The 27,410-nt window shown below is 39.8% G+C and overlaps 2 protein-coding genes and 1 long non-coding RNA gene across 9 annotated transcripts in view; 1 reads left to right on the top strand and 2 right to left on the bottom strand.

Moving 5' to 3' along the window:
• Positions 1-1,220, bottom strand: part of CATSPERE (catsper channel auxiliary subunit epsilon) — a 60,293-nt gene extending 59,073 nt beyond the window's left edge. For 2 of the 6 annotated variants that reach the window (XM_081857647.1, XM_081857650.1), the window contains exon 1: positions 563-770. In XM_081857647.1, the coding sequence (XP_081713773.1) occupies positions 563-648 (86 nt within the window). In that variant the 5' untranslated portion in view covers positions 649-770. Of the gene's footprint in view, positions 1-562 lie in introns of all 6 variants that reach the window. The other 4 variants (XR_014155447.1, XM_081857651.1, XM_081857656.1 and 1 more) reach the window with 4 other exon arrangements.
• Positions 57-27,410, top strand: ADSS2 (adenylosuccinate synthase 2). Of its 2 annotated transcripts, XM_081857702.1 has the most exons (13): positions 57-382; positions 12,553-12,655; positions 13,995-14,063; positions 14,794-14,844; positions 16,595-16,661; positions 19,386-19,493; positions 19,705-19,786; positions 21,484-21,610; positions 21,932-22,086; positions 23,006-23,130; positions 24,380-24,477; positions 25,657-25,806; positions 26,814-27,410. In XM_081857702.1, the coding sequence occupies exons 1-13, from the start codon at positions 203-205 to the stop codon at positions 26,864-26,866; spliced, it is 1,368 nt and encodes a 455-aa protein (XP_081713828.1). In that variant the 5' UTR covers positions 57-202; the 3' UTR covers positions 26,867-27,410. The 2 variants fall into 2 exon arrangements, with proteins under 2 accessions (XP_081713828.1, XP_081713829.1); XM_081857703.1 differs by lacking the exon at positions 19,386-19,493.
• On the bottom strand, positions 22,976-26,831 carry LOC309339595. The gene is made up of 2 exons (XR_014155478.1): positions 26,722-26,831; positions 22,976-23,159 (listed from the first exon to the last, which is right to left on the bottom strand). It is a non-coding gene; the product is annotated as an uncharacterized lncRNA (long non-coding RNA).

The raw sequence follows: 27,410 nt of genomic DNA, 5'->3' as shown, positions 1-27,410 counted from the left end.
GGGGCGGGCCTCCTGACACGCGCCGGAGCGGGATGCCAAAGGGAGGCCGGTAGGCGGCAGCAGGAGCCGGAGCGGGATGCGGCAACTGGGAGGGAAGGCGGGGATGAGGTAGCCGTCGCCGGCGGAGTCGGGCGCGCCGCTTCCTCCTCTGCTCCTCGCATGTGCCTTAAGAGCAATACGGAAACCTTCGCCTGCGGGAGCCATGTCTGAAAGCGGCTCCACGCCCGCCGCCGCCGCCGCCACCATCCCCAACGGCGGGGCCGCCTCACGGCACCCCGGCAATAAAGTGGCCGTGGTGCTGGGGGCACAGTGGGGCGACGAGGGCAAAGGGAAAGTGGTGGACTTGCTGGCGCAGGACGCGGACATCGTCTGCAGGTGCCAGGTGAGGAGCCGGGCGGGCCGAGTCACCTTGAACTCTCGCGGAGGCGCGCGCGCGGGGAGGCGACGGGCCGCAGAGAGAGAACGAGAGCGGACCCCCCGCGGCTCTTCCCGCCGCCGCCGCCGCCGCCGCCACGGTTTCTATAGTAACTGCCGCGCTCAGGCCGGGCGCCGCGCTTTTTACCCGCCGCCCTGGTCTAACCAGCTGGCCGTCAGGGCGAGCCTCTCCCCTTCGTTTCCCCCATAGCCGGCTCTTCCCGCTTCCTCCATTGTTGCGACTGAGCTGGGCTGCTGCTTCCTTGCGAGCGCCTGGAGCCGCCGAGCCGCCTCCCCACCCCGGCCGACTACGCTGCTTTGTGACGGACGGCGGTGGGGAAGGACGGCAGCGACCTGTTCCTTCCCTTCCGCTCCCCCCCCCCCGGTGTTTCTTTTATCTCTTTCTACTCTGACGGTTACGGCCATTTCCCGCCGTCCGCTTCTTTTTCTCCTCGGGCAGCCCTGCAGTGCAGCAGCGGCAGCTCTTCGCCCAGGCGAACGAAATGCAGCGGAGGAAAAAAGGCGGCTGAAGGAGCTGCTGGCAAGGCCTTGGCCAGCCCCTTCGCCAGGAGGCCGTTGTCTTCCTTGAGGCTCCATCATGAGTTCACTGGCGGGAGGAGAGGTTCATCTCAGGTGTTCCGCTCCTGTTGTGTTGCCTGCCCAAAATAAGAAACAAGCGTCCTCCTGTTTTCTTCTGTGTGATACCTGATGTCTAAAGAAAGAGATCCTAGACCCAGGCTTCTCTCATTTTCTCCCTCTTCTTATGGCCAATCTGGTATAGCTAATTTCTTCCAAGTACGTGGATAATGCTGTTTAAATAATACAGGTAATGTTAAGATCCTAAATTCAATTGAAAAATCCTTATCAAAACGTCTATTATCTTTCATTAAGTGATTTTGATGGAAACGGATAATCCAAAGAACAGGTAATGGCCCTGCAGTCTCTGTCAGAATTGCAACCAGGACTACCTAGGATCCAAAGTGCACCATGTGCATGCCTAAAACTCTGCTTTGCATACACAAAACATGGGTTGTTTTCATCTTACTAATGCAGCCTCTTACACAGCCTTAGGATTCTCCAGTCTTCACAAGGGCAGGGGAGGGGTGGAGAAAGAGCAGGAAGCTCAAGAGGTGGTGACGCAAAGTGCCCTGTTGAATCCATAGAAGTTCACACACAATTCTTTGGGTGCTTTGTTTCTAAATTGTAGTCTGTGTATTTCAGAACATGCTCAGGTTGGAAGTGCTTTCTCAGCCTTAAACAATGAGGTAGGAATTCTGTGCTTAGGAGTTGAAAAAATCAAAAGACCTGCCATACCTAGACTACTTAGAAAAAACTAAGGCTGCCATGTTGTTGTTTTTAAGAATCTGATCCAACTTTTTTTCACGTGACACTTCTCTTATACAGATGTAAAAAAGAAAGTATGTGCATAATCCTGTGTAAATATATTTGCCACAAATACTGATGGGTTGTATTCAGTTAAGCCCTGCTCAAAAGTAGATCAACTTGATGTTAATGAACCTAAATTAGTTATGGCCGTTTACTCTTAGCAGGACTCACTTTGAATACCACCCCATATTTAGAAGCTACAAAAGTTTATATACACTTTTCTTTTTTATCTGCTCCAAATGTTAATCACCTGTTCATATCATAGTTGGTTGTGTTGAAATTAGTAATACACTGTTATGCTCTGTCTCACTTTTCTGAGCTGTGAGAAGTTCCAGGGACATAGTGTTTATCTGGATTTCCTTCCATTTCAGCAGAGATTTATAGAATTTTGAATTATTTTACTTTTAATTACATATATACAGTGTCATATAAAATCTCCAGAGACAGGCAGTTCTCAAGAATGCTTTCTCTGCCTGAACTAGCAGATCTCCAAATCTCAGCTATGTGTCTTACTTGAAAATTATGGAGCTGTCTGCTTTGTTCCCTTTCCCAGATATGCATTCTCCTAGATTGCATTATCCCTAGCTGTAGTAGGGTGGGTAGATGGGTGAGATAGAAAGCTACTTTGTACCAAGTCTGACCACTGATTTATCTAACTTAGTATTGTTGACACTGGCTAGTACATGTACTGTAAGGTGTTTTCAAGGTTTCTGACAGAAGCCTTCCTCAGCCTAGCTTTGAAGATACCAAGGATATCTGGCATGCATATGCTATACCCAAGGGCGCTTCTCTGTTGCTGGTAGAGGTGGCAGGGCACCCAGCATGAGGCCAGCTCTGGCTCTACCACTGAACTATTTCCACCTTTTCAGGTGGAAATATATCACCTGACTATCCTGGGTTATTAATGTAAGCAATGTACATTCACCCTAATTTACTATAGCCTGAAAATCTGAAGGAGTGACGGCTTAGGCTGCAATCCCTTTACTCTCTAAGTGAGGAAATGGGGCTACAGTAAATTGTAAACTTACTACAGTAAATATACAGTAAATTGCCTGACTATATTTATTTCCCTGTGTTTATGTACTTGTGGACTAGATCTTACAAGATCTGTTGAAGCCAATAAGAAGCTACATTAAGGCAGATGAAGCAACATTTTAAAAAGTGAGTTGCTGACCCGTGCTCTTCTCTAAAAGATAATATGTTTGTGTAGTTTAACTAGGACTTAAGAGTTGGGGAGACAGGGAAACACCAATCTTTCTGTGTGATTCTTGAGAACTACCAGTCCTAGAGTTCCTTGTGTATTGACTGGTAGAAGAGACAAAGCACCATAATAATTGCTGACATTGATCCCAAGGACAGTGAAAGCCTGCTGGTAGGATTAATGGGTCCCAAATATATGTGAATAAATGTCCACTTAATATGCTGCAGTTCAGTTAAATGTCATTAGTATTATTAAATGTATTACTTACCCTTCACCAGCAGAGTTACAGCAATTTAAAATTCAGAATTATAAACATTTGGAACCAATTACAGAATAGGTCCAGTACTGAAAACACACATTTTGGGTGTTAAAGGCCAGGATAAAGAGGTACATCTTCAACATTTGCTGAAAGCTGTATAAGAAACCAGATGCACCTCTGGGGGAGAGAAATCCATCACTTAAGGGCTGCCACAGAACATGCATTTTCTCACCCGTTCTCTGCAGATCTTCACAAGGGGAAGGGGGCCTGTAGAGGAGACAGTCCTTCACATATTTGAAGTATGTCATTTGGAGTGTTAATCTAGCATGAAAACAAACTGGTAGCCCAATACAGCTGTTCTAGAACATGGATTATACGAGTTCTGAAGGTAACACAGACATTAATCTGCCTGCTGCATTTTGAACCCATTGAAGTTTCTGAGTTTTCTTCAAGGGCAGCCCTCATAAAGATAATCCTACATATCTTTTGCAAACTGTCAGTGACTGGCAGAAGCTGAAAAATTTCAGCAAGTATTAACATTTATAAAAAGTTGCACTGTTAGCTACTATGGGGCATAAACAGTTAAGATCCTGGCTTTTTATCTGTCTGGTGTGAACTTGCAAGATAAATAAGGTTTGAGAAATAACCCATGGTTTTGCAAAGAAAAATACTAGAAAAATAAAATTTTCAAGTAAATTGATCACTTGAGAAAGAAGGGAAAAGATTGAAAGGCTAATACACTTTTGTTAGGACAACCAAAAAGTGTCAAAATGGTTGGCAAACTTTGTAGAACACTTCTTCATGTTGGACGTTAAGAACACAAGAAAAGCCTGAATCAGAGTAAAGGCCCATCTAGTCCAAGTATTCTGTTCTCAGAGCACTCTGTTTTGCAACAACATTGGAAGGCCACAAGTCCCCACCTCTGACTTAAATAATAGTCCTATTCACAGAAATCTGAAACCTTAACAATTCTTAGAAGTGAGATTTTTAACACACACAATCTCATCCCAGTTTGTTCTATTAAAATGGTGCTTTCCAATGCCTGCTTTTGATGCAACAACTTTCAGATAAGGAGAAAGCAATTTAGATTATTTGCTGAAGTGATAACATATCACCAGTGTTACAATAAAGTACAGCATATGCTGCACGTTGTTTTCTTGTTTGCATTTAAATGAAAATGTATAAATGTAGCTTGTAAAAATATTGTGTACATTTGATAATCTGGTCATAACCCTGAGCATCTCTTCATATTATGCTTTGCTTGTTTGCAGCCATCATTGGAAGGAAATGATAGCTGTTGCATTTGTGTATAGAATGGGCAAATTGTAATTTGGACAGAGTTGGATGTCACAGAGCAAGTCCAATGGAGCGCTGTTTGATCCTTCTGTACTGGATTGGTTTCAATTACTGTGGTCTGAGGATGTGGCAAGCTGATTGGAAAATATGCAACTAACCACCTGCCCCTTTCACCTTTGCCTGTCTTGGCTTCTTGGACTTAGCTGTAGGGAGTTGATTGGGTGTGTCTGAGGATTAATGCTTCCCTGGAGGAGAGAAAGTACCCGCCTGAAGTGGTGCATTAAAAAGTGGTCTTTAAATAGACCTCCCTGCAGTCAGATGTGTTGGACAACTATCGCCCAGTAACAAATATCCCCTCTTTGAGTGTGTTGTGGCACAGCTTCAGATATGTTTGGGAGAAAGTGATTGCTTGGATCCATTCCAGTCTGGCTTCAGGCCCAGTCATAGCACTGAAACTGCCTTGGTCGCCCTGGCTGATGACATTAGGCAGCAGAGGTGTGGGAAGTGCAACCCTTCTTGTTCTTCCTGATCTCAGTGGCCTTGATACTGTTGACCATGGTATTCTTCTGGAGCTTGTCAGGCAGGTCGGAGTTGAGGGCATTGTTCTTCAGTAGCTCTGCTCTTCCCTCTAGGAACAGTTTCAAAAAGAGTTGGTTCTGTGGTGTCCTGCAGGGTTTCATCTTGTCCCCCATGCCCTTGAAGAAACATCAACTGGTCCAAAATGCAAAGGCCAAATCACTTGTTGGGGTTCCATTTATAACACACATAATTCCTATTTTAAAACAGCTACATTGGTTGCCTGTTCATTTTTATATGTCATTTAGGGTGCTCACACTAGTGTCTAAAGCCTTAAATGACTTAAGCCCCAAATATCTGAACAGCTGCCACCTTCTCAACAGACACACCCTGGTGTTAAGCTCAGAACACTGGGGGCCTCTTGGTAGTTCTTCTGCCCTCAAAAGCTGAGGTTGTGGGATACTCTGAGAGAAAGCATTCTCTGTGGCAGACACCCACAGAGGGGTTTGTGGCACCTTCATTATGCAGCTTTCATCATGAGCTTAACCTGATCTTTGACTTTCTGTCTGTCTCTGTATATCTGTCTGTCTGTCTGTCTGTCTGTCTGTCTATCTATCTATCTATCTATCTATCTATCTATCTATCTACCTATCTATCTATCTGGGCCCATTCTAGTTGTGACTGTAATTTCTGTTAAACTTTTTAAAATGTATTTTACATAGTTGCATCCTGCCCTGGGACTTTCTGGTGAAGATTAGGTGGCTATGGTGTTGTTGTTGTTGCTGCTGCTTTAAGAGTGGGCCCATATATTGTGTAGGATCCAAAGTTGTGCAAGTGGGAGCCTCCTTAGGCAACACACCTTTCCCCTTCCTTCCTTCCTTCCTTCCATTGGTGTTGCTTTTTTGGGGAAATTACCTTAATTTGCATAGGAAAATTATCAAACTTGTGAAAAGTAATTTTCATTTTTCATTGGGAAATGGTCTGATGCCCTAGAGTGATCTAATTTATCATGCTTATTTTCCTTGTATGTAATAAACAAAAGTAACAATTTCACAACTGCCAGGCTTGCCTAATTTTTATGTGCAATTACGATCCATTCATTTTTGCTAATGAACTTAGGAAATGGGAAAAGCTAAATGGAATTATTTCCATCCGTCATCACTGATAGCATTATGCAGTTCTTTGGGCGTGAAACAGAACCAAAAGCTTGCATTAATCCATTTGCTAATCACATTCTCCTAGTGTGAGCTATGTGGCTCAGAGTTCCTTCAAAACTGATACAAATATCACAGATGTGGAGTGATCAGACTTTCCACTGCTCAGCTGGATAGGATATCACTATCTTTTGTTTAAAAATAGAAATGATTTTATTTCTAAACACTTTTGTGTAAACAAACAAACAAACAAACAAACTTGTTTTCTTAGGTAGCTTACTTCTAGGTATCCTAAGGGCTTCTAATGTGTAGATTTTTTCTTTTAAGAGTCCCAGTGATTACATCTACAGTTTTAAAATAAGCCTGTCTTTCTAGCTGTCAGATTATTTGATAATATATAATTGCAAACAACAGTGTAGTGGTAAATTAATCTTTGTAATGTACCATGCTAGTAATCAACAGGCTTTCTTGCAGTAAAGTGTTAATTTGTTAAAATATTATCTCATTTTTCCTTTGACATATGTTTACTCAACTAGTCAACATGCATAGCAGTTAAGATACTTTAGGATTATCAGCTTGTGGTCAGGGATTGCATTCATGTCTGAAACATGATCTGAGCAATTGGCAATTGTTTTTTAAAAAAATATTATTCATTCCACAACTGCAGTATTTTGTGTATAAAACTTCACTGTTTTCTGCAAATGATGTGATGGAATACTTGTGATAGGGGATATATTGAACCCCACGGTCTCTAGACTTTTGCTTCCTCTGGTGCCTCCTTCATCTGCCAAGAGAGGCTATGAGGGGCGTTAGCAGCAGCCCAGTGAAGAAGCAGCAGCTTTGAGGGATGTAACATCTAGTTGACTCAGCAGGTTTCAGAAGTGAGTGGAAGTTGGAACATGGAAGAGATGGGGAAACATATTTACATATTTGACCAATCTTAGTAACTCTTATCTATTTCATAGTGTTGTAATTATTTTTTAATGTTATGTTGCCTTAAGAGGTCATGGCATAAGCACTACAAGTAAAATAAATAAATAAATTACTAATCATTCTGTGATAGGATTTAGAATTTGGCTGCTTGGGAAAATCTGGATTTCAAGCTTGTTCTGAAGTCTAATCCTGTTCCATTTCATGGAAAATACTGTTAACCTTTTCAACAGAAATTTACTAAGAGTGTAGTTGCAATCCACAGGCTTGGCTAAGATTTCACATGTGTCCTTTCAGCTGTAGCCCTCAAGACACTTGATACGCAGTATATCCATAGTAAGCGTAGCTAATGTGATTTATAGATATGCATAGTTGAAGTTGCGGTGCAGCTCATACTAGAATAGTTATAGTCCTCCTCTGGATTTGATACATGTTATGCAGCCTGTCATTTCTACTCCTCTTCTAACTACTTACTATATTAGTCTGCTTATATGGGAATGTAGAGACCTGGGGACTGAAAGGATTTTAGAATGTTGCCTAAGAGTCTGCTTACAGATAGGTAGCCGTGTTGGTCTGCCATAGTCAAAACAAAACAAAGGTGCTACTGGAAGGAATTTGTTTTGTTTTGACTAAGAGTCTGCTAGTTTTGATGCTGTGTGATTGTTTTCCATATGGCTATCATAATTATTTGTCTGGTAGCATAGTTTGAGCAGCGGTTGGTGGGTGACATTGGTGGCGGACTTGTCTTTCCCCTTCCTCTCCTCTACTGTGTGTGCACCCCCAAAATCTGCTTGGAGTGTTAGCAGATTTTGGGGGCATATGTGGAACTGCATGGAGGAGGAGAAGAAGAAAGAAGTGTCATTGTACAGGTGGATGTCAATTGTGCAGTCTAAGTGGAGATTTCATTCTCTTTAATATCTTTAGGCCTGGCATGCATTGTTAAATTAAAACTGAAAGTAGTGTTTTATCTAAGTGTAGCTCATTGGCCCAGTTTGCATGCCACATTAAACAAATAAGCTATGATTTAATGTGAAGAATCAGTGTGCTTCTGCCCATTGCTGAAATTTCAGGCACCTGTGTCAGGGAGGAAAGTACCCACAGTCTTGTTTGCTTGGGGAAACCCACATTCACATATGACAACAAGACAGACTCAGAGTAGTTTCCTCCCTGTCATGGCAGCAGTTGGAATGGAGGAGCAGGGGCAAACTTTGATCTTTCAAATTTTAGTGGCACCCTCTGCAAGGCCAAAATTTGGCACTCCATGCATCTCACCTTCTGTTCTGCTCAATTCACTATGTCATAGTTGCAGTGCTCTGCAGCGGCCACTATGCTCGGTGGCCAGTGTGGCGGAATCGGTCACACTGCCCTAAATCTGTCTCTGGGAGAAGAAATTAAACTTCCATGATTTCAGCAGCATGCACTAGCTTATTTTAATGCTGCTCTGAGCCCCAAGAAGGAAGGGCAGGATAAAAATTCATTAAACAAATAACTATTAATAGGAAGTACAAGCATGTTGGCTTGCAAAGTTCTTGAGGGAAATCCATATTCCAAACAACCACTTTAGAGGAGTAGAGAGGTTCTGCTTCCATTTGCTCGCACATGGTAATTGAGGCAGGGATTTTGGCCCCATGCAACTGCTCAGAGAAAGTAATTTCTGAATGAATTTGTTTCTGTAATTTATACCTCTTTTTCTAACAAGTACTTTCAAGGCAGCACAACACAGTATCTGCGAAACACTGCTGTAACAGAAGCAAGTGCACACATGCCAACTCTTATTTAAGCTAATATTTGGAGTGGGGAAGGCAGGCAGGTTCCCTTCCCCAAATGTAAGATTTTTTAAGAGATCCTTGTTTTCCAGGAACCCATCCTGGCTTTCTTCTTGCTGCATGTGCCCAGTGTGGTTCGATGCCGGAGACCCACTTTACTAAAGGGAGAGTAATACTGGAGAGTAATACTAGATTCCCCACCCCTCTACCCCAGAAGTTGAATGTATGAAATGCCTGCACAGTTTCAAGTAGCTCACAACTATTCATCAGCAAGAGAAACTGGCATATTAGGTTACTGCTAGGAAAGAAGTTCAAGTAAGGACATGAGCTTTGTAGCTCTTTTGGATGAGCAGCTCTAGAGAGATTTGAGAAACATTTCTTATTCTTGAATGTAGGAAATAGAACATTTCTTATTTGTATAAAATGTTTTCAATTTTCAAAGATACTATGGGATCATTACCTTTTCAGATCAATGTTATTTAAACTTGGAATCCAAAGTTAGTCTTTTTGAGATTCCTGAAAATAACATTGGTATTGATTTATAGGCACTGATATAAGGGTTTCCTGATCTCTATTTTCCTTAAGAAACGGATGCTTGTGGAATTCCCTCCCCACAGAAGTGTGGCTGCTACTTTCATTTACGGTTGTTGTTGTTGTTGTTGTTGTTGTTATTTAGATTTCTATGCTGCCCTTCAGCCAAGGGTCACAGGGCTGTTTACAATATGGTTTTCATTGTATGCTGCAGATGTACCTCTTTACTCTGCTGTTTGAAATTTGAGATCTTTCTATGTCCAGCATTAGAAATTCAGATATATAAGCTAGGCACCAAATAGCTCCTTAAACCAAGGTTACAGTTGCCAAAACGGAGTGTCTAGTTGCCATTTTGGGTCAAGACGGCATCATGTCTTACAAGAACAGCATAGGCAGGAGAGCTGCATGATGAGCTTTGGACGCTGTTCTTATCATTTAGTCCTTATGGTTGCAGAGATAACATGGTTGCAGAGATAACATGGTTGCAGAGATAACATACCAACGCACTCAGGCCAAATATAGTTTTCTAATTTTGAATCATATGTTTTGCTGAAGGCTTTGCTCTGTATACATTTCTTAAACTTCAGAGTTCTTCCAGATCAAATAAAACCTAAATTGTTTTAAAGGTAACAGAACTTATTAGAAGTCAGATTTCACTATACAGTGGTACCTCGGGTTACATACACTTCAGGTTACAGACTCCGCTAAGACAGAAATAGTACCTCGGGTTAAGAACTTTGCTTCAGGATTAGAACAGAAATAGTGCTCTGGCGGTGCAGCAGCAGTGGGAGGCCCCATTAGCTAAAGTGGTACCTCAGGTTAAGAACAGTTTCAGGTTAAGAACGGACCTCCGTGTGGTGCGCATCCTGGGAGTGGGGTCGTGATGGCACCCTTTCCCCAAATGGTACCCGGTGCGGTGCGCTCCCCCCTCCCCTCGTCCATACGCCAGTGGAAGTACTACTGCACGAACAGAAACCCTTGCATAAGTGTGACAACTTCAATGGATACAACTCATTGAAATTTACATACTATTCTTTTGACTTTATTTAAGAATATGAAGTAACATAGGATGGGATTATAAAAGTTTGTAGAGAACACCACCCTTCTTTGCTGAAGTCATGTATAGAACCCCTTTCTAATTCTCATGAGGTGATTTAAAAGGTGATTCTAAATTTCTAGATGCATGAAAAAGATAAGATAGGCAAGGCAAGTGAATTAACGGTTTAGTCTGCCAATGGGATGCTTTATGAACCTCTTGAACTTTTAAGACATGGCAGAAATGGCATTCTAGATCTCTATAAATATTGGCACTGTAGATTACCGCAAGGTAAATCTTGTCAGAAAAAATATGCCCAGTATGTTCACATAACTGGAATGCTGTGTTTGCATATTTTACTAGCTATTCAACCACGAAAGTCACTGAACATTCTGTGTGTTTCTTACACAGCACAGTTAAACTGGCTTAATTTTTTAAAAAAGCACTGTCCTCTTTTGTTAATTAGATAATAGAGTACAATCCTAAACTCTGAGTGAGTTTAGGATTGTACTGTATTATCTAATTAACAAAAGAGGACTATGTGCTCTAGCATTCCATTGAACACAATGAAATTCCTTCTAAACAAGAATGCTTAAAATTGCACTGTGTGACTATTGTTCTGTGCTCACTTACCTGTGAATAAACCCCATTGAAAGCACCAGGACTTAGGAAGCACACATAGGGTTGTCCAGTTCTTTGCTACAAATTATTAGTATTTCTGTGTTAAAATAATCATCTTTGTACTGGTTTACCTATGCATTAGAATAGGTTACAAAATGGTAAAGCTTGGTTGCTTTTTACTGGAATTACCTATTCAGTAATGACTCCTTTGAAGACTTCAGCTACCACCTGTAAAATCTCTGCAGCCCCCTCCTTCATGAGGTGGCGATAGTGCTTGTGCTTTTTCTTTGAAAAATACATAATGCTGAAAGAAGTGGTGAAGAGTGACACACTTTCCTACTTATGCACCAAGTGTTCATTAGATCAACACAACAGTGGAAGAGGAAGTAGGGAAAGTGTTCTTCTTCATTTCGTCTTTCATCTCTGTATGGTTTTTAAACCTCAGAACAAAATTTGAGCAAATGAGCAGAAAACTGGGAGAAAGGATAACTATCCGGATGGGAGACTGCAAAAGGAAAGTAGAATTGCTGGCAGGAAGCAGGAGGGGGCTGGAAGTTGGGTGACACAGGAGTTGGGGAAGAGAGGCAGGAGTAAGAGAGAGGAAAGGAGAAAGTAGAATATGAAAACCAACATGCACTTTCTTTGGCACATGCATGCACACACAGGTTGGAGCCAGTAAAATGGATCCTCCTGAAAATGTGACATTTGTCTCTTGGTTGACTGAACAAAAAAATAAGAAACCTAGCATTTGCCAGTGCTGCCATGCCACAAAACATGGATCCAAGGCGTGGCTTCTCATATTTTTTACAAGGAATATCTTCCAAAATCAAACATCACACTACAGAAGTAAGTTGTGAGTTTTTTTTGTGGCAGTTTTGTTAATTCAAGTGGATTCATTTTAATTTTCTTGGCGCTTTGAGTTTTTGGGGGTTTTTTTTACAATCAAGCAGTATATAAATTTTATGAGATATAAATATATTAAAAATATAGTTAGCATAACACACTGGTTCTGAACCAGTGTTTCAACTATGACAGTTTATTAAAATATGAATGCTTTAGGAGTAATGAGGTCTTTCATTGGTCAAAACAACTGACTGCACATGACACACAGTGAAGCTTAGTTTTTGCATTTATTTATTTAGAAATAGTTTTTGCATTGTGAATTTGATTGAAAAGTTGTGGGTGTATTTGTAAATGAAAATACATCTTGGAAGCAAGTTTAAATCAGTGACCAATCAACTATCAATACATTCAAGACGGTTAGTAACAGGTTTGAGATTTGTTGTTTATGTTGCCAAGTTAAGCAAAAAGTAGCTTGATTTGTTTTTCTTCCAAGTAACAGACAGGAACAACATGTATGAAAGGGTTGATAGTTCTAATGTGAGCTTTTAATAAATATTTTAAGAAAAAATGAAGAATAATAAATCCTATCTTACCTGCAGGGAGGCAACAATGCTGGGCATACTGTCGTAGTAGATTCTGTGGAATATGATTTCCATCTCTTACCCAGTGGTATCATCAATCCAAAAGTTACGGCTTTTATTGGTAAGTAGTATTTTTCAGAATATACTGTACCTCTACAGTTCGAAGTCTTTTTTTGTAATTGTTATTTTATTGAAAATTTTTCAAATATAAAGCAGTAAGTGATACATAAAGAGGAAAAAACAAAACTCACAACTGTGTAAAAGGGAAAAAACACATATGAATATATATCAAAATACCCTAACCCAGACATTATTTTATAAATTTGATATTATTATCTTAATACTAATGTAAATATTAATAGCCTACTACATTTTGTATAAATTTGTTCCAAATATTCTTGTATTTATCCAAGCAGAGTCTGCAAGCAGTCCGTTCATAGGTTGCAAGTCTTATCATATTATCAATCCACTGTTTAAAGGAGATCATGTCTTTATTCTTCCAGTTTATCAATATCAGCCTCTTGGCTACCATTAGAATGCGTAAAATCCATGTTTGTTGTCCAGTTGTTAACCTCTATATCAGGGGTTGTCAACTGGTCCCTACCGCCCATAGTGGGCATTTCAGGATTCTAGGTGGCTGGTCGGGGGTTCTACGGCACAAGCTTAAACCTCCTTCCATTGAGCGCTGGTGAGTGATAAGGAAATTTTACCATCAAGAAAGATGGTATAAAAAGGTTGACTATCCCTGGACTAGATTATCAGACTAAAATCATCTGGATGTGACCCTGCCCTCCCAAGTAAGCAGGGGTGTCAACTTGAATAAAATACTGGAAGGAGGGCAAGGGTGTCAACTTCGGAGGGCAGCCCTCTCAAATATTTTATTTGGGGGGGGGCGAAGGAACCTTGTCCCCTAGTAGTTGGCTCCTGTGCAAGTAAGTACCACTTCAACCTTGCCTTCCTGGTTAGCGGAGTTTGTAACCCAAAGCATCTGTAACCCAAAGCGTCTGCAACCTGAGGTACCACTGTACAAAGTCACCATTGGATTGAAGCCTTAGACCAGGGGTCAGCAAACTTTTTCAGCAGGGGGCCGGTCCACTGTCCCTCAGACCTTGTGGGGGGCCAGACTATATTTTGTAAAAATAAAATAAATGAACAAATTCCTATGCCCCACAAATAACCCAGAGATGCATTTTAAATAAAAGGACAAATTCTACTCATGTAAAAACACGCTGATTCCCGGACCGTCTGCGGCCCGGATTTAGAAGGCGATTGGGCCAGATCCAGCCCCCAGGCCTTAGTTTGCCTACCAATTCCCTAGACTTTAACTGAAAAGTAAGTAATATAAGATATATTTTAGTATTTAAATGCTTTTCCTTTTTGCAAAGTCAAAACTCGGGTTTTTGAGACTTTTAACCTTCTTGTATTCCTCATTGATCACTCCCTTTTCGTGCTTTCCCCAGGAAATGGTGTGGTAATTCACTTGCCAGGATTGTTTGAAGAGGCAGAGAAAAATGTTAAAAAAGGAAAAGGTAAGAACAGCTTTCTAAGGTATCGTAGGGAGATGGTGAGGATTCTCTCGCATTGGTATGTAGCAGAAGCTGGTAATTACCAATGTGTTTTTGCTCCTGAGTTGCCTGATGGTATCCACTTGGTGCATTGAGGGAAAAAGTAACCAATTCTCAAAGATTTATTTCTTTTGTTCAGAATACTCCCCCCCATTTAATTCTATTTAACACCTTAAAGTAAGTGGTATATGACATACAACACTTTAAAATACAAATACACGCTGTATATAATTTTAAAATTTTCAGTGGCCAAGAATGTTGGATTAGTGTTCAGATTATCTAAATGCACCCCTTTTCTAAAAAAGCCACATGATGAAATAGAATTTAAATGGAAGAAGTAATATTAAATAAATATCTAGGGTTTTTATTGCGAGTTAGAGTGTTCATAAGCCAGTGTTTTATATAGATCCATTTTCAAGATATTGTATGTTTGAGACAAATAGCAATGACTGAAATTTGTTTGGTTTTTCCAAGCTACATTGAGTTAGTTTTGTGATATTTTCTAAACTGTCTCTTCATTCAACTGATCAAATTAGGCTGTAATCCTTTGCACACTTACTTGGGAGTAAGTACCACCAAAGAGAGTGGAATTTTTTCTCTCTTTAAAAATGCATAGAATTTTGGCCATTAAAAGTAACTGATTTCTAAATGTGTTCCCCCCCCCCCATAATATTTCTTTTGTTGCTTTTCAAAGGACTGGAAGGTTGGGAAAAAAGATTAATTATATCTGACAGAGCTCATATTGGTAAGTAAAAAATATTGAAATATATTAAATGATTCAAAGTATTTTTTAATCTGTAGCTCTGATTTGTTTTTCATTTGTAAATATCTAGCAATAATATAGGTTAGAATACAAAGGCCTGTGGGGGAATGTTCCATGCACATAGTGGGGCCTTTTGTTGTGCCCACTTCAAATGTAGACTCCCCTCTACATTATTCAACAACAGCTATTGAGAGAACAGCCTCCCAACACAGTAGACAGGGTTCTAAAGCTAGCTTTCTGGTATCAAATACTGCATTGGCTATCAAAGTGGAAATCAAACACTTAAACAAGAGGTGTTTTCTATCTAAACTGGTAATTGTTTTATAGTAAATGTGTTCTTCCACAAATGAATGTTTATGTCAAGAATTTGTCAAGATGAATGGTTGGAGGATCATCTTATTTATTGCCTTATGTATAAATAAATGTGCAGTTCGAAAGCACGCCAACGTGCAAGTAGGTAAATAGGTACTGCTCCAGCGGGAAGGTAAATGGTGTTTCCGTGTGCTGCTCTGGTTCACCAGAAAGCGGCTTAGTCATGCTGGCCACATGACCTGGAAGCTGTACACTGACTCCCTCGGCCAATAAAGCGAGATGAGCGCTACAACCCCAGAGTCATTCGCGACTGGACCTAATGTTCAGGGGTCCCTTTACCTTTACCTTTATGTCTTCTATACTGCATACTAATGCAATTTATACCAGGGGTGACCAAATGGCAACATGAGCAACAGCTAGCCTGAAGCGTGTCTTTATCCGTCTACCTTTTTGGTGTCCCATCAAACAAGAAATGCAAGGGAGGAAGTATCTTGGCTTTCTCTTCTGCACATAAAATGATTTCTACTGCAAGCATCAAAGGTCTAGCAAACTCATAACAGATGAAGATGGTGGACATTTTCCCAATATATCCAGTTAAGCTGATCAGGAGACAAGAAAACATCATGTTACCCTTGGATTGTCCCCTCCTTTGCTGCAAAACACCAATGAATAGCATGGTTCTTAAGTAGTTTCTCAGGAACAATTCCCCCTCCCTGCCTTAAAACACTAGCAACTGCTGTTGTATCACAGAGATTAACCAATTTAAACAAAGATTGTTAAGCAGTGTAATAAAGTTACCTAATATTGATAAGAAGCAGGGTATGTTAAAACCAGCCTTTTCACTTTAATGTTCAAAATGTGTTTCCACTTCAGATTATTGTGTATTTATGGCCCCTTTCAACACATGCGGCCATTGACAAAGCAAGTCCACCCTTTTGGTGTATTTCTTTGCTGCCTTTGTCAGTCTTAGAATATCGTTGCTGATTAGTGTAAACCCCCCAGTTATTGGGATAATAAGATGCAGTCTATGTATTCTATTCAGCCTCTATAACTTCTGCAATATAAGAGAATTTTAAGATGCTTGGAATGTCAGTAGCCCTGGAGAAATGCAAATGTTTTTGAACAGAAAAGGTTTGACTGACACCTCTTGAGTTGTAGCATACTGTAGTGCTTTGTTTGCTTACTTTGTTTGCCTTGACTTTAGTCTTCACAAATTGAAGTGCTTTTTCTAAAATATTATTTTACTAAACGGCTGTATTTTCTCCAGGTGCTTGTTACTTAAAGTTTATATATCTAGTGCAAATGATGATTTCCAAAATACTTTGGCATACATTAATGAGAAATAATAGCTTACTTTAGTTTGGTACTTAATGCAGGTATTAATACAACAGAGTTCATTTTGTACTCTTCAAATTCCTAGTATTTGACTTCCATCAAGCTGCTGATGGCATCCAGGAACAACAAAGACAAGAGCAAGCAGGAAAGAAGTATGTTATGTGTTGTCAAATGTTTTAATTGTAAATACTGGAAGAAATTTTGAGTGACAGGGAGGGCTTTTCAGCCAGTACACTTCCAGAATCTGTTCAATAGAGTGTGCTGTTAAGGGTGCTTTGCAGTAAGATTCTTTCTTAATGTTTTTGCAAGGAAATCTGGGACACCTGTACATTCCCACTTATTTGTATGTACTTTAAGACATGTGATTCAAGGATTCAAAATTAGTTTGCTTTCAACCTGAAGGGCACAACAAAATTCTCTTCAGCTTTAGAATACACTTAAGATGTAAGTTTTTGCACAACAGTTTTGTTCTTAAATTGTAAGCCTCAATACCTTTGCAGTTCACTTGGATATATTTTTTGCAGAGCATATGTTAAATTCCAAGTAGCAAACCTGTAAAACTGTTGCTCTTCATCACTGATGTGAATCTTGTTCTTCAGCAGGAATGGGAAATGTATCTGAATCTCTGGATAATGAGTACAGAACATTTTGGGTGTCTTCCAGAGATTCAAGGCTCTTAAGCTCTGTTACCTAATGTGCGTAATGGTGATGTCATGTGATAAGGTTATGATGAATGAATTAAGGTCAGAACTAGGAAAATACTAGTGTGTGTTCTTTATATTTTTCCACCCCACACTGATCCATTGAAATGATAGTGGTATGATATTGAATGATTGGGAAACCTTCACACCCTTTGTGAAAATTGAAAAGTCATATCTGGGTTTTAGCACATTTAATTCTTTTGTACATTCAGAATTAGATTGGTCATGGGCAAAAGAGGAAATACTATTGGCCAGGATCCTGTCAGCCTGTCCTGGGGTGGGACTTGTTTATTTGCATGTTATTTTGTTGGATTATGTATCCTTCCTCAATCATGGTGACAGTGCTAAATCAGTAGATCTAAGTGTATCCCCTCCCTTCTTGATATATTCCTAGGCACTAGTACAGCATAAAGATGTTGATTTCATTTCCATCCATGCAGTTAGTATTTTTTAAATTGCACAGCTCATTGTTTTTAAAAAGGCAAGAATCAAACTTGACATATTTCCTTTTGCCAATATGGATGGAATAGGGAAGTATTGAACTATTGATCATGTCTTCTTAAAATAAATCAAAATAATACAAACCTGACTCAAGAGTTCTGTGGTTGTCGTTGATACTTAGGAATAGTATAGCGAATGGACTCTAGAAGTCTAGGTTGTTGCTGTACTTTGACAGGGAATGGACTTGCTGCATTAATGATAGTGGCTCTTTTAAGGAAATTTTTCTCCTTTTGAGAAAAAGTTGGTTGTGTTGTTAACATTTTCCATTTTCCAGAACTTGGCCTGTCTGTATTGTAAATTTGCATATCTGAAGTTTTGCTAGTATCACAAAATGTGATACAGACAAAACAAAATCTGACTGGGTCATTGTATGAGACTCATAACAGGCTGTGTTTACATTCTTCTCCACTCCCCTTTTCATCTGTGATTTGTTTACTCTTAACATTGCAAATCTCAACCTGTCCTTGATTGATGCTATTGGCCTGTTTTGCAAACAATACCTAACCATTGTTGATTAAACCTTAACTTAGTGTTGTGTGAACCTCCCCAATAGCTTAGCTATGGTTTGTTCACTGCCATCAAATCACGATCTATAATCATGGTTTATTGATGGCTTATGAACCTTGATTTAAATTATGGCTTGCTGTTACATATGAACCCAGAACCCTTCTTAACAATGGTGTATTTGCTCATCCCACCCTAGATTTTCACCAGACTACTAAAGGCTTGAGGCAAAAGCAGCTGGAAAACAAAACAAAAATTTGGGAAACATTCCATGGTTGGTTTGAACATCTGTGGGACAACTTGTAGTTTGTTAAACCAGTTGTTGGACTTGTCTTAAGACCTCTTGCTATGACAGAAGGACCAATTAGCCTTGGTTCAGGCAACACAGTTCTAAGACAGACTTTACAGTTAGGCATCCAAGATCCTTGATTCATAATTTGACCAGGAATAGGTTTCCTCAATTCTATGGGCTTTCTATGGCACAGAGCAGTTTCATAGCCTTTGGGTGGAGATAGGCAAATGGCTTGTCATGTGCAGTAGCCATGCTGAGAAGAAAAGTATAGTGCAGGTCATATAACAGGAAATAATGAGCTCCTTACTACATATAACCGTGGTCTAAAAGCATAAACTATTCTGACCACATTGAATAATAGTGTTGTTTTTGTTTAGTCTCAGTTTTCAGCTGTGTTCCACCACGTTTGAGATATACCCTGTATGTTGCTTTACTTTTAAGTAAGCTCATCACTCTTAGCATGCTAAGATTCACACCACTACAGTCTCTGTTAAGAAAATTCATTGAGATTTGCACAGAAAAAATGCATATGAAATACATATAAACAATGTGATATGTTCGTTCATCCTTTAAGGTAAATACTAAATAATGTTTAGACTGTACCTTTTTAAGTATTTTGTATATCAGCATTACAAGTAACACTTCTGAGGATGTTTTGCACCACCTGTCAGGATTCTGTTTCTTCTTAATCTTCCCTCTTCTCCTGGGTGCCCACTGGGGGAAATGTTTGACCTCAGTGAATGATAATTTTAAACTACAAAGTATGTACAACATACTTCCAGAGTAATTTTATTTTTAGAAACTTAACAACAACCTAGTTGAATTTATAGTCACAGATTGTGTAGTATGTGTATGTTTTTTATTTTTGTGTTTTAAAGCTTGGGAACTACAAAAAAGGGAATTGGTCCAGTGTATTCTTCTAAAGCAGCTCGAAGTGGGCTCAGAATGTGTGATCTAGTTTCTGACTTCAATGAATTTTCAGAAAGGTAACCACTTCTCTAGAGTAATGTAAATATTTCAAATAAATTTATTACTAGGGCTTGTATATTCTGATTTTCATATTCTAAAAAATCCCTTACTAGATCTCTCATTTGTGAGTCTGTTTTTGTTTTCACATGTGTTAAGTTAAAATTTTTATTAAGGCTTTTTAAAAAAATGTTGCAAGCATAATTTATTTGTACTTATTTTACTTTTTAGATTCAAAGTGTTGGCCAACCAGTACAAGTCTGTTTACCCTACCTTAGAGATAGACATTGAAGGAGAATTGAAAAGACTGAAGGTAAACTATAGAGGAGTTGTGAATTATTTGACATAATATATATATATATATACACAGATGGATTTATCTTTGTATGTTTCTTCTGATAAAATGATCAAGAAACACTGCTTCTGGCACACAAGCAGCAGTCAGTTAACTTATCGCTTTAACTAGCAAATTGCCTGCATTAGGGTTATCATAAGTCAGAAACAAATGGCCCAGTAGCTTTATCACAGTGGTCAGTTATTTACTGAATTAAACCTGTTTGCTGAATCTTAGATTTCATGTAGAAAAGGAATACTGTGGTCTTTTTATCTTTTAGAAGCTCATATTCTACATTGATGTGACAATTCTCCTGAGAGATAGTGTATAGCTTGGTAAAGGTTTGTGCCCTACATCAGAAAATCATTGGTTAAAGCCTTTTTTTGCATACAGTCATTCTTGGTATTGGGAAAATATATGGATCAAAACACATTTTCTCTCTCTTATAGTATTGGAACTCAGGGTCACCCAGTGAACCTTGACATGACCCCAACCCTGAACATCACAGTAACCTATGCCTGTTCAGCAATACAGACAATTCATAAGGCAGAAGCTGATTGAGATGTAATGGAGTGCTAAACTTCATGCCAGAGGACTAGACCTGTAAAGCTTTCTGCTCTTCAAAAAGTAGGCAGAACTTAGGAGGGATAGTCTGGCCCAAGGGAAATGGATAAAAGGCATACTTTAGTCATATTCAATTGTTAGTTTCCCTGACACAGGTAGAATCACATGAGAAAAAATGGGACAGGTGTGCTACCTGTTACCTTTGTTGACCCATGATGCCTGCTCTTGCTATTTTCCAGTCATTGCAGTAGGGAGGCTGCCATACTTATACCTGTGAGATTTAGAATTCTGCTTATGCAGGGCTCTCAATTTCACAAGGGGCCTACTAGGTTCCGCAGGTGCCCCACTGCAGATGTCTGCACTCCAGGCGGAGGAGGGTAATAGTAGTGACCAACACAGTGAACTGACTAGCACATTCATTTCTACTCTTGCTCTTACTGCATGAGAGGTACACTGACTGAAGTGGATTTGTAACAGTGTTGCTTGGAACTATCCAAAGTCATGCAACTTCTGCCTTTATCGGGTGTCTTCCTCAGGAGCATCCACCTTGCTCTACTGACTCTCGTTCATGAAAAGGTAGTTCTTCACGCAGTGCATAGCTCAGTTGAGGATTCTGCTGTCGCAAGATGTGGCAGTGACAGTGGTAGACAAATTTTGTGGAGCATAGGTCTACCAATGCTATTAGCTGTGGTAGCTAAATGGACGCTCAAAATTCACAAATAGTGTATCCCTAAATAGTGCTTGCAGGGGGGACAAAGAGGGGAAGACTTTTTCTTTCTGCTCTCTTTGTGAGCTTTCTGCAGATATTTGGCAAGTGTTAGAAACAAGATAGTGGATTAGTTGTTAGACTCTTGGTCTGATCCAGCAGGACTCTTAATAATTTTAACTTGAGAAAGAACTAATGAATGACATCTATATGCGTTGTTCTTATGCACATTCTCCTTGACACAAAGAATAGCTTATAGTTGACATGGCTAACAAATAGCAAATAATACTTTTATTGTATTATAAGACAGAATAATTATTTGCCTGCCTATTTAGTAAAGTGTCTACAGTGTGTTTTGAAGATTGTAGTTTACTACATTCTAATCTCTAGGACATGTTTGTCTTAGGGTTACACTGAAAGGCTCAAACCAATGGTGCGAGATGGTGTATACTTTATGTATGAAGCTTTACACGGCCCACCAAAGAAAATTTTAGTAGAGGGTGCAAATGCAGCACTACTGGACATTGATTTTGGTATGTATAAAGTCTTTTTTTATCATAGTCTCAATGTGTGAGGTACTTGTCACTTGTCACATGTATATTTGAAGGACTGTGCAGAATACAGCTGTTTAAGATTGGTTGCATTATAGTCGTTCTTGTACATTGAATGTTCATTGTACATCTTGGCATTGAAACTATACCACTATTTTTAAGGGTGTGTTGTCATTTTAAATAACAACTAGTGTTACTTGCTATTCAGTTACCTTTCAGTAGAAAAATGCAATGATAATATTTTATATAATTGTGCTACTCTTAGTTCATTCCTATCTTCTTTTCCTTGCCCTTCTGAAACAGGAACTTATCCTTTCGTGACCTCATCAAATTGTACCGTGGGAGGTGTTTGCACTGGCTTGGGTATGCCACCACAGAACGTTGGTGAAGTATATGGAGTTGTGAAAGCATACACAACTAGAGTTGGAATTGGTGCCTTTCCCACAGAACAAGACAATGTAAGTATAGCAACTAACATTAATATGAGTTATTGGAACAAAGTAAATGAATGTACAGTTCTCAGAAATATTATTTAACACAGTGGTCTTCCAACCCTTTCATGCCTGGGACCCACCTTTAATCCAATATGCATTTGGGGACCCATATCCTTTTTTTTAAAAAAAACCATATATTTGTATGGTGGTAGTGCTTTTGTTACGACCCACCTCAGAACAGGTTGTGACCCTGTAGTGGCTCCTGACCCATCAGTTGAAGACCAATGATTTAAGGTATGCATGGCTGTACTCTCCCAGGCATCAGATTCTGTATACCACATACTTTAAAGTGCTGCTGCTTTCTGTCTGAAATGTAAGTTTCTCAGTCCACAGATCTGCTGCCTGGGTGTTTATATGTGCTTTTAAAAAGTTTTTAACTACTGCTTATTCCTCAGTCCTGCAGAGCCTATATTTCTGTCGGAGAGCAAGCTGAATTCTGTTCTTGCTCATGAATCAGCAGCAGAATTGTTAACTAAGTTCCAGTTGCAGAATCTTTATTACTAGTGACGATGCACGTGAACCAGTTTGCCTTTTTGATTCCAAGCTGAATTAACAGGACTAGCAATTTAAGATTGCCAAGGATTTCAGAGCTTCACAAACAATAACTGAGCTACAACACTCCTGTGAGGTAGCAGGTAGGCATTATACAATGGAATCAACATGGAGTGTTGAGAAAATGGCCTGCTCAATGGTATTTTCACATTGATACCTGGCATTAAAGGTGGCTCCTGTACTTGTATCTTCATCCTTGTTAAAAGTTTTGTGCATTATGTGGGGTTGGAAATGTAAAGTATATTTTGTTTTCTGTTGTCAGTAAATTGTGTTTACATAGAAATGAACACTATTACTCCAGTGTATAACATGACAATATTCTGTTTCTTAGAAAATTGGAGAATTACTGCAGACACGTGGGAAAGAGGTTGGTGTGACCACAGGTCGGAAAAGAAGATGTGGCTGGCTGGATCTTGTGTTGCTTAGATACGCTCACATGATCAATGGATTTACTGCGTGAGTAGTTTGTAGTGGTAGCAAGTGCACTGTAATAGAGTATAATACTTTGAAGAAACAATACGAAGTAATGGGAATGAAACTAACACCCTTCAAGTAAAGAACAATGTTTTGAAGACTCACTGTGGAAGACAAAATGGTTTTTAAAGTCACAGTACTGATGTAAGACTTGCCAGCTGCCATGCTAATAACTATGATACCCCTTCTGGAAGAAAGTTACCGTACTTTTCGCACCATAGGATGCACCAGACAATAGGACGCACCTTGTTTTAGAGGGGGGAGAACAAGAAAAATAAATTCTCCCCCTCTCTGCCCAGCGCCCCTTTAGCGAAGCGGCAGGAGGCACTGCGCAGAGAGGGGAGAATTTCCCCCCTCTTGTTTTCAGTCGCCTTCAGGCGGCTACCTTGGAAGCCTGGAGAGGGAGAGGGGTCGGTGCGCACCGACCCCTCGCGCTCTCCAGGTTTCAGGTTCCTTTCGACCTGCTCTTTGGGGCTGGCGGGGGGAAGCCCACCACCAGCCCCAAAGAGCAGGTCGGGGAGCAGCGGAAAGTTTTTATGGCCTCTTTAGCCCCGCAAGCGCTCTCCCAGCTGGAGAGGTGGTGCGCGGCTAAAGGGGCACCTGCCATAGCCGTGTGTCACCTCTCCAGCCGGGAGAGGGTAAGCGGGGCTTCTTTAGCCCCACGCGCGCTCTCCTGGCTGGAGAGGTGGCGCGCGGCTAAAGGGGCACCTGCCATAGCCGTGTGTCACCTCTCCAGCCGGGAGAGGGTAAGCGGGGCTTCTTTAGCCCCACGCGCGCTCTCCCGGCTGGAGAGGGGGCGCGGCTAAAGGGGCACCTGCCATAGCCGCGCGTCACCTCTCCAGCCGGAAGAGGGGCGCGGGGCTATGGCGTCTTCGCTCCATAGGACGCACACACATTTCCCCTTCATTTTTGAAGGGGAAGAAGTGCGTCCTATAGAGCGAAAAATACGGTATCTGATGTTAAATGTTCATAGTCTCTCTCTCTCTCTTTGGCTTTTATTCTGGAATTCCAGGGTTTTCCCAGGTTACTTTTTTTTAGTCTATAATTTTAAAGCAAGATGTAAAGGTAGGCTGTCACATATACATGGGTAAGCGTGGCTTTGAAGACTAAGCAACCATGTCAGCCCTAGTGATTTATATCTTTCTTTAAAAATAAACAAATTTACTTCCTAAGATTATAGTTTATATTTGTCTATACCTAACTAACACATCAATATTTTATTTTAAAACAGATTGGCTCTTACCAAATTGGATATTTTGGATGTATTTCCTGAAATTAAAGTTGGTGTTGCTTACAGAATAAATGATAAAATCATACCTCATTTTCCAGGTGAGTGTGTACGATCATGTGTGTGTCCATACTATATCTTTTCCAGTGGTATATTTAATGCTAGATGTATCCCCTCACTATAGTGTAGGTTCACTACTGTTGTTTTTTATTGTCGCTTCTGTTGTAATTTATTCACCAGCTGATATAAAAGCCACAAGGCAAATTGCAGTATGTAAAATTTGATTTGTACAAAATTACGTGAAATATTATTTACACAGTAAATAATACTTAAAATAACAGAATCATAAGACCTTGAGGGTTATCTAGTCCAAACCCCTGCAGTGCAGGGGTCCTTTGCCCAATGTGGGGCTGGAACCCATGAAACTGAGATTAAGTGTCTCATGCTGTACCAACTGATCATACATTACTGCTCAGAATAGTCAGAGTGGAATTCAACATTGCACTCTTTCAGTCGTTCTGTCTGTGCAACTATGGCAGATTGCCAAATGGAACAATCCTCTTTCTCTCTCCCCGCTCCCCTCTTCTGTGGGATCTTCTGACACACACACCCCGAGCCAATTTTGGGGAGTGCGGAGGAGAAACCATGTTGGACAAGCTGAAATCATGGTACAAGGCTTCCACTGATGGAGCTTGTTAGATGAATCCCCAAAACTCCACTGACCCCAAACAAAATGAGCATGATAACCATAAAATTAACTAATGGGAAAAAATGCTCTAACAAGAGCACCTGAGGTATTAGCAATTAAATGTCCAGGAGAATACTTTGCCTAGTTCCTAAAATATGTTAATATAAGTACTAAGGGAGGCTCTTTGGGAAGAGCACTCTATAGTTAGTTGCCCTTAATTCCTCCATAGCAGAGTGGGGAACATCTGACCTCCAAGCTTAGATTTTGACTGCCAAACCTCTTTATTTGGCTCCTGAGGCTATTTTCCTCTGGACCCAAAAGGTTCGTCATCCCTGCTTTATAGGGAATCTGTCATTTCCAACACAGTAGTTAACTTCCTTTCCCTATATTTCACCTATGTAAAGGATTTTGGGATGGCTGTTAAGTTGGTTACTGAGCTGTTTTGCACAGCCATTCTTTTGTTTCTTCATCTTTTATTCCTTTGGGTGACTTGAGGTTGTAAAATTTGCTTATCTGAATGATTAAACAAGTCTGATATTATTGTCAACAGTAAAATTATCTGTTACACTGCTTCTTCTTTTTTTTAATAAAGCAAACCAAGAAGTCTTAAATAAAGTAGAGGTTCAGTATGAGACCCTCCCAGGATGGAACACAGACATATCAAATGCAAGGACTTTTGATGAACTGCCTGTAAATGCACAAAACTATGTTCGATTTATAGAAATGGAACTAGGAATTCCTGGTAAGCAAAGCAGTTTTTAAAAAATGTTTTCAGGGATCTATTAGAAGCAGAAGTACTTCTAAGGAAATGCTTTCTCGTTGAGAGTATTACTCATCACTATGTAACTGCCGGTTTGTAGACTTGAAACGTGAAACATCATGATTGGTAAAATTGCTCTGAGGGTCTGTATACTGCTTCACAGTAATTCATAATTTGTGTAGGTAGCTATTTCTAGAACTAGTCATTCCTGAGAGTCACACTCAGTGAAAGAGATAAATCAAGGAATCTAAAGTCTTGGCTTTCAAGCTAGTGACTAACATAGTGGATAACATTTCTGTTTCATTGTAAACCTGTTCGCTTGTTTCCAGATCACTTCATGGTCTTGAGTCCTGAAAATGAAATTGTTTTAACTTGAGACGTTATTTTAAATAGATTTGGAAGAGCCTTTCGAATCACCTTGAGTAACTAGAGAATAAAATTCTGTAATTGCTGTTCTCTAAGTAGTATTTTCTAGTTGTATGTGTTAGATTACGCTCCTAGCTTTGCTAAGTTTTTACTTGTGATAGTTCTGATATTTTGTATCCTGATTCTGGTTAGATGTCATTGTTAAAACGGAAAAAATAGAAATAATATTAAAAAGGGAATGTTTTAGTGAAATATACCGAGATTTCGTGCATGATATCTTGGGGGGGGGGGGGAATGCCAATTACTGATTTGAGTGAAATCAGTAACCAATTCTGTAATGCTTTTCAAAATTGCTTGAAAAGCTTTTGCCTTAGGGGAACAGAACTACTGACATCAGGTAAATAACATTAAAGAGCAGGATATCACACAGCTTTAAGTAGCTGCATGACTATTGAAAAACAATTATTTTGGTAAGTCTTTGAAAGTATCCGTAGAATACAGTTCTGTATGCACTTACCTTGGGAGTAAGACTCTTTTGAGTAGACAGGTGTAGGATTTGCACTAGTATCCTAAGTCATCTGTTCCTGCAAAGTGTCATGCAAAATATATTTTTCTTTCTGCAGTTAAGTGGATTGGAGTAGGAAAATCCAGGGAGTCGATGATTCAGCTCTTCTAAAGATACTAAATAAATGGAAGAAAAGAAAGCACACTCCACAAAGAGACTGTCAATTCTTATATCTATTATTCTTAACCTAAGCAGCAATGATTTTTGGAAGTTGGACACTGTATTTAAGAGCTAAAGATGGTCTGGACAAATAATTGTTACTGCTGTAAAAGACTTTGGCAACTATCAGTATCACTTCACAAATTCCAGGGCATTTGTCACTATTGCCACCATTTGTCAAGGTGCCACCAGATTTTTTTCTCCTTCAGATGTTTCTCCCAACACTACCTTTCTAAATCAAAGGTTGTACATTACTTTCATGACCATATGTCTTTATTGTCTCTGCTTTTGGTGGTGTTACTTCCTGAAATTTTAGATGCTTAAAATAATTAATGCAGTTTTGCACAGAGTTTTACATCCTCATTTGTACTCCTAAAGCTGTTGTTACCTGTATGGCTGCTGTAGTAGTGTGTGATTAAAGAGAGGGATGATTTTATAATGATGAAGAAAACTCTTTTTTGTTACAGGTTTTTATTAAAACTATTATGAAATGATA

The sequence above is a fragment of the Podarcis erhardii genome, assembly GCF_964252035.2.
Source record: "Podarcis erhardii genome assembly, chromosome: 3".
Lineage (NCBI taxonomy): Eukaryota > Metazoa > Chordata > Lepidosauria > Squamata > Lacertidae > Podarcis > Podarcis erhardii.
The sequence above is the reverse complement of the archived record's forward strand: the minus strand, read 5'-3'. Positions and strand labels throughout refer to the sequence as shown.